The sequence below is a fragment of the Boleophthalmus pectinirostris genome, unplaced genomic scaffold, assembly GCF_026225935.1.
Source record: "Boleophthalmus pectinirostris isolate CB_2022bp ecotype Guang Dong unplaced genomic scaffold, ASM2622593v1 HiC_scaffold_4, whole genome shotgun sequence".
Lineage (NCBI taxonomy): Eukaryota > Metazoa > Chordata > Actinopteri > Gobiiformes > Gobiidae > Boleophthalmus > Boleophthalmus pectinirostris.
Window position 1 is genome coordinate 10,812,076 of NW_026571353.1, and position 12,181 is coordinate 10,824,256.

General features: G+C 34.7%; 1 protein-coding gene across 1 annotated transcript; it reads left to right on the forward strand.

Annotated features, from left to right (window-relative positions):
- The first annotated feature begins 3,931 nt into the window (after positions 1 to 3,931).
- LOC129411225 (class I histocompatibility antigen, F10 alpha chain-like) lies at positions 3,932 to 11,803 on the forward strand. The gene is made up of 5 exons (XM_055161344.1): positions 3,932 to 4,068; positions 9,197 to 9,463; positions 9,784 to 10,059; positions 10,489 to 10,794; positions 11,763 to 11,803. Exons 1-5 carry the CDS (start codon positions 3,996 to 3,998, stop codon positions 11,786 to 11,788), a joined length of 948 nt encoding a protein of 315 aa, XP_055017319.1. The 5' UTR covers positions 3,932 to 3,995; the 3' UTR covers positions 11,789 to 11,803.
- The last annotated feature ends 378 nt before the right edge of the window (positions 11,804 to 12,181 follow it).

Below are 12,181 nucleotides of genomic sequence, written 5' to 3' on the forward strand. Positions count from 1 at the left end.
CTAACAGGTGACCGCGTACGTCAGAGCTACGTCTGCTCTGATTGGTCCTGAGAAAAGGAGGGCGTAACTTATTGGAGCCACAAAATCCTTCTGCTCCTGAAAGTGCGCCTCTGCTGGTGAACTACTGAACAACACTAAAAATTATTGTTTATTTTTTTAATGTCTATTAATTTACTCATTTAGTTTTGGTTAATTTGCAAATTTTAGGCATTTTTGCTATATTTGACTTAGACAAAATTTAATGATCCACAAAGGAAAAAATTTGGACACAGTAGCTCACACATCACAATTTATATTATATTAACAAAGAGTAAAAACAAAAAAAAATTGTAATAAGAAATTCTAAATCGACAGCAAAAAAGACAGCAAGAGACAGGTGTCAAATAACGCATTATCAAATACAAGTCAAAATAAAAATGTTAAAATAAGTAATAAAAACAAATCAGCTATATACAAGAGGTCATAAGGAAGACAGTGCAAAAATTATGTGATGGCAGACAGGTCATAGAGTTATCTGTTACATAAGGGTGAGTTGTTGAACAATTGTATGGAGTATGGTATCAATGTAGTCCTGTATCTCTCACTGTTTGACTCGAACTGTAGGAGCCTGTTGGAAAGTGAGCTCCTCTGCCACTCTGTAGTCTGGTGCAGTGGGTGAGCAGCCCCATGGTGCCCAAAGGTGATTAGATGAGTTATGTTTAGTTCAAAGTTTGCCCTCCGCTTTTGTTTGTTAGTTGTTGTGGAAAAATAGTCACTATAATAGTTATATGTCCATCAATACAAAATGTCAAAATACGATGTGAAAGACCAGATGCTGTTCCCTGCAAACACAAGTGGGAGAGGATGGAGGCAGTGCACCATATAACAACTATCACAACTATCACAATTACAATTACATCACCCATGAGTGTGTTGACTATCTGAAGAAATACTTGAAATATGGACAGAGCACTCTTATGAGGAAAGGTAACATGTTTTAAACTAATTACGAGTTTTAAAAAAATCCATGGACATAGATGCAATGATGGAATGTGACTTCAAAATGCTTACATGAAAAAATCCACTGTAAATCTGATGGATTAAGAGAAACAGAAGATGTCATTTGACTCATGTGTTTTTTGTTGTGATGCTACAAAGTAAAAGAGCTTCAGGATGCTTAATAACACTGATATAACGCTGACTACACACGCTTCTTTAAAAATCATTTTAGACTGAATCGAGAGTCAGTGAAAGTTCAGCATCATCATAAACTCAGGGTTTGATCAGATTAAACCTGATCCTTTGTCTGTTGTATGTAACATGGAGTCTAATAGTGCTACAATTTCACTACTGCAGCTTTTCAATCGGCTATCAAGTCTATATTTTTGCTGATATAGTCTACTTAAGGGTATTATTGTAAGTTATTAAAGTTATATCTTTAGACTAACTGGATTAATTAGTGTTTGTATAGTCAGGTTTATGCAGTTTATACATGTTAGTCCTAGGGCTAAATAGTCCTGGTCATACTAGCATGAAACCAATAGGTGGCGTCTCTTCAACTATATTTAAGCTATAAAATGGTTGTAAAATGGAAATAAACACTTATAAAAGCACTGTGTAAGGGTAACTTTACGTTTTTGATGTGTTACTTGTGGAGTTATGTTACATCTCTGGTAGTTAATCACTTAAAACAGTCGACATTCTAGTTTTACCTCAGTATCTTTTACTTTCGTTTTTGCCTTGTTTAGCTCACAACCTGTGAGAGGCACTTTTACCTGGTTACACGTGACGTTTATGCTCAATCTGAATTCTGATTGGTTCCAAAATGATCACTTGACCTTCTCATCAGAAATTCCCCCAGATATGTCCCTCCCTGCTCCGTAATAAATGAGTCTGTCGCCTTTCTCCGCTTTACTCTTCTCCCGCTTTTCTGAAAATACACATCTCTGGAAACTTCTTCTACAATGTTCCTCCTAAATATTTTGGTTTTGGTCTCTCTCCTTGGAGTAGGACTACATCTAAATGGCGTCGCCTCAAGTGAGTAGTTTAATTTCTCTTCTGATCCTGTTTTGTTTTTCATTCTTTTTAATTTATCTACGTAGACCTACTTTTTATTATTTTATTTAGGCAATTTATTTAATTCATTATGTATTTTTGAACACGTTTCTCTTTCTATGTCAGCTCCGTTGTGAATAAGAAGTGTATAAATCGTGAACTACGCAGGTCTATTTGGACATATAGTGTGGACGGTGTAGGCCTTTGCTTTTGCTGCGTGTTGTTCTTGTCTCTAAACATATGTCCAGATTTATTCCAAGGTTTGGTTTAGTCCTTTATTTTGCTCCTGTTTCTTTTTCTTTTGGTCTAACACAAGTGAAACAAGATTTTTTTTTACATCTTTCGTCTCTGAACCCAAATAGTTCTACATGTAACGTGGTCCTACAGAGGAGCCTTTATGCACAAACTTTCACTTTGGCACAGACTTGGAAATCAAATATTATAATATGACAACTTAGTGTAGAAATGGCTTAACTTGTAGATAACTTGCCAGGAAAGTTCCACAGTATGGCATTAGACTAAATGTCTGTTTTTCAATGTGTTTTTGAGAAATAAAACCACTTAGACTAGATCCACAGGGACTTGGACACAGCAGCTCACACATTACAGTATAACAATATTTATTTTAATAATTAGTGAACCAAATAGATCATGAATACATAAATATACAAGTGTACAGATTTTTTTTGGACATGTAAAAGTAAATATAGTAAAATAGCTCTATGTCTATGCTATAAAGAGTTGTGGATACAGTAGGAGATACAGCGCAAAGATGAAAAATGTAGTTTGACCAGTATAAAGCTCCTGTGACCTCTCAGGCGTTCAGGTTCAAGGTGATTAATACCAAGTTTAATGCCCTAGTGTGCGACATTTCAAGCAAAGCAATAATATCTCTGTGGAGACCAGCAGGTGGCAGATCCTCCAACAGAAAATGTGCGTCATTTTCAACTTTTTTTCTGAAAATTTGAATCACCAGTTTNAAGGTAACATGTTTTAAACTAATTACGAGTTTAAAAAAATCCATGGACATAGATGCAATGATGGACAGTGACTTCAAAATGCTTACATGAAAAAATCCACTGTAAATCTGATGGATTAAGAGAAACAGAAGATGTAATTTGACTCATGTGTTTTTTGTTGTGATGCTACAAAGTAAAAGAGCTTCAGGACGCTTAATAACACTGATATAACGCTGACTACACACGCTTCTTTAAAAAATCATTTTAGACTGAATCGAGAGTCAGTGAAAGTTCAGCATCATCATAAACTCAGGGTTTGATCAGATTAAACCTGATCCTTTGTCTGTTGTATGTAACATGGAGTCTAATAGTGCTACAATTTCACTACTGCAGCTTTTCAATCGGCTATCAAGTCTATATTTTTGCTGATATAGTCTACTTAAGGGTATTATTGTAGTTATTAAAGTTATATCTTTAGACTAACTGGATTAATTCGTGTTTGTATAGTCAGGTTTATGCAGTTTATACATGTTAGTCCTAGGGCTAAATAGTCCTGGTCATACTAGCATGAAACCAATAGGTGGCGTCTCTTCAACTATATTTAAGCTATAAAATGGTTGTAAAATTGGAAATAAACACTTATAAAAGCACTGTGTAAGGGTAACTTTACGTTTTTGATGTGTTACTTGTGGAGTTATGTTACATCTCTGGTAGTTAATCACTTAAAACAGTCGACATTCTAGTTTTACCTCAGTATCTTTTACTTTCGTTTTTGCCTTGTTTAGCTCACAACCTGTGAGAGGCACTTTTACCTGGTTACACGTGACGTTTATGCTCAATCTGAATTCTGATTGGTTCCAAAATGATCACTTGACCTTCTCATCAGAAATTCCCCGCAGATATGTCCCTCCCTGTTCCGTAATAAATGAGTCTGTCGCCGTCTCTCCACTTTACTCTTCTCCCGCTTTTTGAAAATACACATCTCTGGAAACTTCTTCTACAATGTTCCTCCTAAATATTTTGGTTTTGGTCTCTCTCCTTGGAGTAGGACTACATCTAAATGGCGTCGCCTCAAGTGAGTAGTTTAATTTCTCTTCTGATCCTGTTTTGTTTTTTCATTCTTTTTAAATTTATCTACGTAGGCCTAGTTTTTATTATTTTATCGTTTTTTTTATTTAGGCAATTTATTTAATTCATTATGTATTTCTGAACACGTTTCTCTTTCTATGTCATCTCCGTTGTGAATAAGAAGTGTATAAATCGTGAGCTACACAGGTTTATTTGGACATATAGTGTGGACGGTGTAGGCCTTTGCTTTTGCTGCGTGTTGTTCTTGTCACTAGTAATAACTATGTCCAGATTTATTCCAAGGTTTGGTTTAGTCCTTCATCTTGCTCCTGGTTCTTTTTCTTTTGGTCTAACACAAGTGAAACAAGATTTTTTTTTCACATCTTTCGTCTCTGAACCCAAATAGTTCTACATGTAACGTGGTCCTACAGAGGAGCCTTTACGCACAAACTTTCACTTTGGCACAGACTTGGAAATCAAATATTATAATATGACAACTTAGTGTAGAAATGGCTTAACTTGTAGATAACTTGCCAGGAAAGTTCCACAGTATGGCATTAGACTAAATGTCTGTTTTTCAATGTGTTTTTGAGCAATAAAACCACTTAGACTAGATCCACAGGGACTTGGACACAGCAGCTCACACATTACAGTATAACAATATATATTTTAATAATTAGTGAACCAAATAGATCATGAATACATAAATATACAAGTGTACAGATTTTTATGGCCATGTAAAAATAAATATAGTAAAATAGCTCTATGTCTATGCTATAAAGAGGTGGAATACAGTAGGAGATACAGTACAAAGATGAAAAATGTAGTTTGACCAGTATAAAGCTCCTGTGACCTCTCAGGCGTTCAGGTTCAAGGTGATTAATGCCAAGTTTAATGCCCTACTGTGCGACATTTCAAGCAAAGCAATAATATCTCTATGGAGACCAGCAGGTGGCAGATCCTCCAACAGAAAATGTGCATCATTTTCAACTTTTTTCAAATTTGAATCACCAGTTTTGACAAACATGTAGGTCTAATGATCTCCTGCTGCATTTTCTTTAATTCTGACTCAAAACAGTTTCCCTCTCCAGTGTTATTGTCGTTTATAGAAGGAGGAGCCATGAGCCACAGACAAGCACAAATGTGAAAACTCTTCTTAAAATGGGACTAACTGGACTATTTCTTGGCAATAATTCACCTCCAAAAGCCACATACTCAACTTGACCTGCCGAAATACACACAGGTGTCTTATAGATTAGTTTTTTTGTTTTTTTAAAAAAAATAAAAAAAATAAACTCTCTTTCAGTACAACCATAAAGGCACCAGCCCAATAAAAATCTATAATTTTTTTTTAACTCAAAATGATGCAGAATTTACATTAACATTAACACTGTTTATAATTACCTACAGAACATAAAACATAGACTACAACACATGAACCAGGACTAAAATAGGACTAAACCAAGTCTAAACAAGGACTAAACCAGGTCTAAACCAGGACTAAACCAGGACCAAACCAGGACTAATACAGGACTAAACCATAACTGAACCAGGACTGAACCAGGACTAAAACAGGTCTAAACCAGGACTAATCTTGGACTGGAGAGAGAGAGCCCGCTGATAAGGGTCTACATGAGCATACCTCTGGGCACGTCCCGACACTCAGTCCTGCTTCAGTTCTGGTTTAGTCCTGGTTTAGACCTGCTTTAAACCTGGTTTAGCCCTGGTTTTGTCCTCTTTTAGATCTGGTTCAGTCCTTGTTCAGTCCTGTTTTAGTCCTGTTTTAGTCCTGGTTCAGTCCTGGTTCAGTTCTGGTTTAGTCCTAATTCAGTCTTTGTTCAGTCCTGGTTCAGTCCTGGTTCGGTCCTGGTCCCTCATGTCTCATGTTATCATGAGTCTATGCAGTTTGTTTTCATCATTGCCAATAGCTCTGGTTTGACATTTAAGTTGTAGCTATTTTATATTTGTTTTGTTTTTTTAAATTTCATGTCCTGAGAAGTGGGTGGACGGCGTAACCTCCGCCTACCACCCCCGCTACACCCCTGACAATAATTACTCACCTCAGATTCACTCAAAGTTTATTTGAATGACTTGGACTTGTATTCAGACTTGTAGAACAGACAACACGATTATAGATCCATGTAACATAAGAGGAACTATGACTTAAAGGTCCTGTATTACATTAAATTGACTCTTGTGAACATTTAGACATGTTCAAATGTCAGTTCCTCACCAAAAACATATCTGGAGTTAGTTTCATGTTTTGTGTCATTCACATGTTTGCGTAACCCTTTATTATTAGTTTATCTACGTCATTTCCTTTGATCCTAAATCACAACTTCAGTTTTATTATAATTTACGTACAAGTAGTATGTTTCTTTTGCTTTGTGACACTTGACTTTGACAAGGATATAAGGACGATCCAGTGGGATTCTTGAGCTTTGCACATGTTCCGATCAGAAGGAAGAAGCACCATTGAGACTTTATAAAGCAGAGCACATTTGTACTTTATCACATTTAGTTTTCAAAATGTCTCCCAACAACAACAACAACATGGGAGTTCAATCAGCTGCGTCAACATGTCGTCCACACACTCTTTGTTTCACTTTGATTTTCTCTGCTGGAATTTTGTTTAGCTGTTACCTAGCAACAGCAGACACAGAGGCTCATTCTGAATTCTGATTGGTTAAATGTCGTGTCATTTTAGAAACATTAATCAGCAGCAAATGTTTAAAAAGAACAATGTGATATTTTCTGATCCAAATGTGAAATAAACCGTGTGTCTTAATGGTCTCACTGTTTAGCCTCGTTTCATTGACGACTTTAAAAACACAAATTCAAAACTATTTTTCTCTTTTTTGTTTTATATTTACACCACATTAAAGTTTTTTTTTATTTTATTATTTATCATATTTTCATAACAAATTAACTCATGTAATGATCAAAAGCAAGATTCAGTGAATTTAACCAAAAGTCTATATAAACTATATTTAATATTTGTTGTTGATTTTTTGTGTGTGTGTGTGTGTTCATTTGTGATGTGTAGCATTTGTTTTATTTTCTATTTTTTTATTTGTTTATTGTTTATTAAAGACAGTAGAATATAACATTTAATAAAATACAATAAGAAAACATAAAAATAAGACACAAAAACATAAAACAACAAAAGTCCTCATAACCCAGCCCTTTCCCAACACACACAAACTGAAAAAATAAAGTAAACCACACTGCAGCCCCCTTGCATTATATTTGGACAATTTATCATTTCATTTTCCATTCTCTTTATTTTTTCAAAAGTTTTAATAAACACTTTTAGTCACTAAATTTAACTAATATTATTTTCACCATCATCATTTCCTTTCATCATCTTTTACTTTTTACTTGAAACTTAAGGCGTCATTTCAAAAACATTTTCTTTTTCTTCCCCACTTTCTATCCTTTCCTTTTTATTTTTTTTATTATAATTTTTTATTATTAATCATAATAATAATAGTAATTCATTTAAAATATGAATTGTCTTTGTTTTAAGGATTACCTACATTTCCAGTCTTATTTATATTTTAGATCACTAATCTAAATAATTAATTAACTTTAAATAATGATTAAATCATTTTAAATTATTGACTTTTTATTTGAATTGTATTTATTGATATTTTATATGGATAAATACAAATATTAGTATGAATACATCCATGTGGTTTTAGTTATAGAAGTTATAAGTTATAAGTCATAATTACTACATTTACATCAAACAGATGAGCACATAAATGCACAAAAGTCATTTTGTCCCAAGTATTTCAGAACTTCCCATCTCTTCTTATACTTTATTTCCTTTTTGTTTGTTTCAGTTGTTTACCTTTCCCAGGTTAAATATTGGTAAATATATATATATTTTTAAATCACTAATATTAAGTGAGAATCAATTTTTAGCTGTGAAAATGAAACATTTTCCCGATGTAATAATTCAAAGAAGCAGGTCAGTTTTATTTTGAAAGTCTCCTAGTAAAGTAGAGACTAAATCCAAGTTAAAAGACGAAGTCAACTCTAAACACATTTTCTCTCCAAAATAACGAGACAATATTTCAGCACCAAAACAAGTGTTCAGTGAACTCCACTTCCAAACAGCAACAACGCCCTTCATCACTCTCTGTCATACTCCACTTTTTGAACTTTTTTACTGTAGGCAGAAGATTATTTAGCATTTTGATTTGGGGGGGAATCAATTTTACACATCAACATTTGTTTGTTAAATGAATTTCAAAATTCAGTCCCATGGTCAATCCACTGTGTCCTCCCACTTTCTCAAAGTATTAGATTAGATTACTGAAATGTATTTTATTTATTGGTTTATTTTGATTCCTTTTCCAATTTGAATGTTTTGTTGATGATTTACAAACTATAGTTTATGAAAATGTTGATTTATTCATTGCTTCATTTTGTTCCCAGTGCTGTGATGATTTGATTCTGTGAGTGACATGAACAAACATCACCGTCTGCACTTCTGAATTCCTCATATTCCATGACATGACCATTTTCATTGGTTTGGACTTTTACAAAAATAATGCCCTTTTCAAACATGTTTTTCCAAAAGAAAGAAGAAAAGAAACTATTCCAGTATTTGAATTGAACCATATGATCTGTTGTAAAAGGTCGTCTCTTTTTTCAGGTTTATCAAATTGGAAGCAGCACCATGAAGCAGACTTTCTTTTGTAACACTCGATATATTTACAATCAAACTGTCTGAGTATAAAAAGTGGGAGGGCATCTGTTGTAAGAAAGTATACAGTTTTTGTTGCCAGACTAAATGTTTCTTATCCTACAAAATACTTGTGCACCACTTTATATTTCAATCAAGTTTGGGACCATTGATGCTTTGAAGGACAAACATGAGGCAGTTTAAAGCCCCAATAATTAAAATCATGATCCAAAACTCCTCTTTGAATCTTTTCTGATCATAAGTTTTAAAGACGTTTTGTGATGGAGATGACAGTGACAAGAACAAATATAGAAATTGAGGAATGATAATAGAATTTACAATGATACTTTTCTATATAAGGGCAAACATTTCATTAGTTTTATTTATTTTTTATTTGTTTTCTCTGCATTTTCAACTGACAGTGTTTTTCTTTTCACAGTGACTCATTCTCTGATGTATTTTCACACTTCTTCAAATGATGTTCCAAACTTCCCAGAGTACATTTCTGTTGGTTATGTGAATGGCCTTCAGATCACTCATTATGACAGTAACACAAAGAGAACAGTGCCCAAACAGGAGTGGATGAAGAAGATCACAGAGGAGGATCCACAGTACTGGGACACACAGACTCAGATCAATTTGGGTGGTGAGCAGGTGATAAAAGGCAACACTGAAGTGGTGAAACAGCGCCTCAACCAGACTGAAGGTTTGTCTGATTTCACTTTTTACAGCTCATCTTGTTCAATTTCATGTTGTATGTGAAAAAACACATTTATATTGTTTATATTAGTGCTGTATTATATGGTCATTTATTTTCAGTCTGTTTTATTATTATTTCTCTTTCAGTTCCATTTAGTCCAGGAGAAAACACATCTGTTCAGCTCGTGCACTTTTATATAAGATTCATCATTTTAAAAATCACATTGAAAACATGACTAAACAACACATGTATTATAGTTTTATGTCCAACAACACAAAATGTCAAAATATGATGTGAAATAAAAACCTGTCATGTTTGTGTTTCAGGATCTCACATTCACCAGTGGATGTCCGGCTGTGAATGGGACGATGAGACCGGTGACATAAATGGATGGTATCAGTACGGTTTTGATGGAGAAGATTTTATCATCTTTGACCTGAAGACTGAGACTTTTGTGGCTCCAAGATCAGAGGCCGTCCCCTCCAAACACAAGTGGGAGAGTACTGGAGTGGCTGAGCGTTACAAAGACTATATCACCCGCCCTTGTGTTGAGTATCTGAAGAAACACGTGCGAAATGGAAATAGCACTCTTATGAGGAAAGGTAACATGTTTAAACTAATTACAACTTTACACAGATGAGAGGCTGTGCTGCAGAAATCTGATCAATACATAAAAAGGAATAATCTCTTTTTCACACAGTCATCTAGAGGAGGGTGAGCATATTCAAAATAAAATAGAAATTATATTTTATGTTTTGAAGAGATGTAAAAATTTAATATTGAGTATATTATCTATAATGTTTTATCACCAGGTTAATCAAAACAACTGGATTCACTAAGATTTGTTTCAATTAATTGCCTAAAATGATAAGAAAAACCATAATGAAGGTCAAATAATATTTGTTGAAACTAGTATTAGAAATGTTATATTTCACAAAGAAAGGATATAAAAAAACATTTCTGTAATTTTGTGTTTAATTTGACAGTTTTTCCTTTTCTCTGATCCAAAACTGTGTGTGGTCCTGCTCCAGAGCTCCCTCGGGTGTCCTTCCTGCAGAAGACTCCCTCGTCCCCGGTCACCTGCCACGCCACAGGCTTCTACCCCGACAGAGCCATGCTGTTCTGGACCAAAGACGGAGTGGAGCTGCACGAGGGCGTGGACCCCGGGGAGATCCTGCCCAATCACGACGGGACCTTCCAGATGAGTGTGGACCTGGACATGTCCCACCTGTCCTCTGTCCCACCTGAGGACTGGGGACACTTCGAGTGCATGTTCCAGTTGTCCGGAGTTCCAGACATGCCCACCAAGCTGCACCCAGACCTGATCATGACCAACGGTGAGCAGCTTTCTGTGGGACTAAAGAGAAATGAAATAACAGCAAATGTATTTAACACTAATTGTTAAATGGGAAATGTGTTGTGACAAGGGAAAGGCAATATATCCGGCGATATATAGGTTCCAGTATCAATATCGGCTGATATCGATACACAATGCTGATATTTGATAACTGGTATTTTTGCACTGCCATATTCTCTGTGTACTTTTTTAACAAATGAGTCTAAATGGAAATAAAAGAACATACAGCCATAAACATATGGCTTTATATTTACACAAATGCAACAAATTATTTTATAGTGCAGATAAAAACATATCGTTATTATTTTTACAGATCTGAACTGTACATTTGTAAGCTTTACTTTACTGAAGATAAATGTGTGGGTCTTAATATTATCAGGCTAAATATATCGGTATCGGCTGAAAAAGGAAAAAAAAAATCTGTATCGTCCCATCCCTAGTTATCACTACATACTTAACTTCACTGGGGATGTCACAATAGCAAATTTTTGAGCTTTGGGAAAGATGTTTTAGACAGATTTAGATAATATGAAAAATACAGTATTAACAAACATTTTCTTTCACTGACATTGTGTAAACCACAAACACACCTTTAGTGTGTGACCAGCTTTATGAAATCAAAGTGAATGAAATTAATGTGACATAAACAGCTAGATTAAAAGAAACATTACATTAAAAATCATCTTCATACTCACCAAATAATCTTGACATCCTTAAACTCGATATTGAACTTATTTTATTTTTTTGTTTTAACAGCAAAGAACACAGCAGATATTGCAGTTACAGTTGGAGTTGCAGTGGTCGTTCTTGGAGCATTTCTTTTTGCTGCTGTTGGGTTTGGTGTGTACAAATGGTGTAAAGGTAAGAGGAATTGTGTATAGATGAAAACTGTTTTAAAATAGGACACAACTGAAAAAAGTAACAAAAAATCACCTTCTTCTGTTTCAGCCAAACAGCTCACACCTCGTAAGTAAACATTTTTACTGTTTTCCATCTACTGCACATTGATAAGACATAATACACATCATCTCATCTGTGCACGACTGACACAGAAATGTTAATGAAAGTATTTTAAACTTACGTCTCTTATGTCATTTCAGCTCCCAGTGAACCAGTGTCAGTGAAGAAGCAGTGAAGAAAGAATTGGTAAGAAGAATTGATGGGAGGTAAGAAAATTATAAACTCACATTTGATCAGAGTAGCTGATTCTGCAAACAGATTATGTCACCAGTGTGTCCCAAACCAGAGATTTGATTTATTCTTGGACCCAAAAAGTAAAAGTAAATGTATTCGCTTCTATAACTGTGTGTGTTGTACAGTCACAGGGACCTGCTGTAGTTCTCCACGAGGAAAAACATGTATATTTG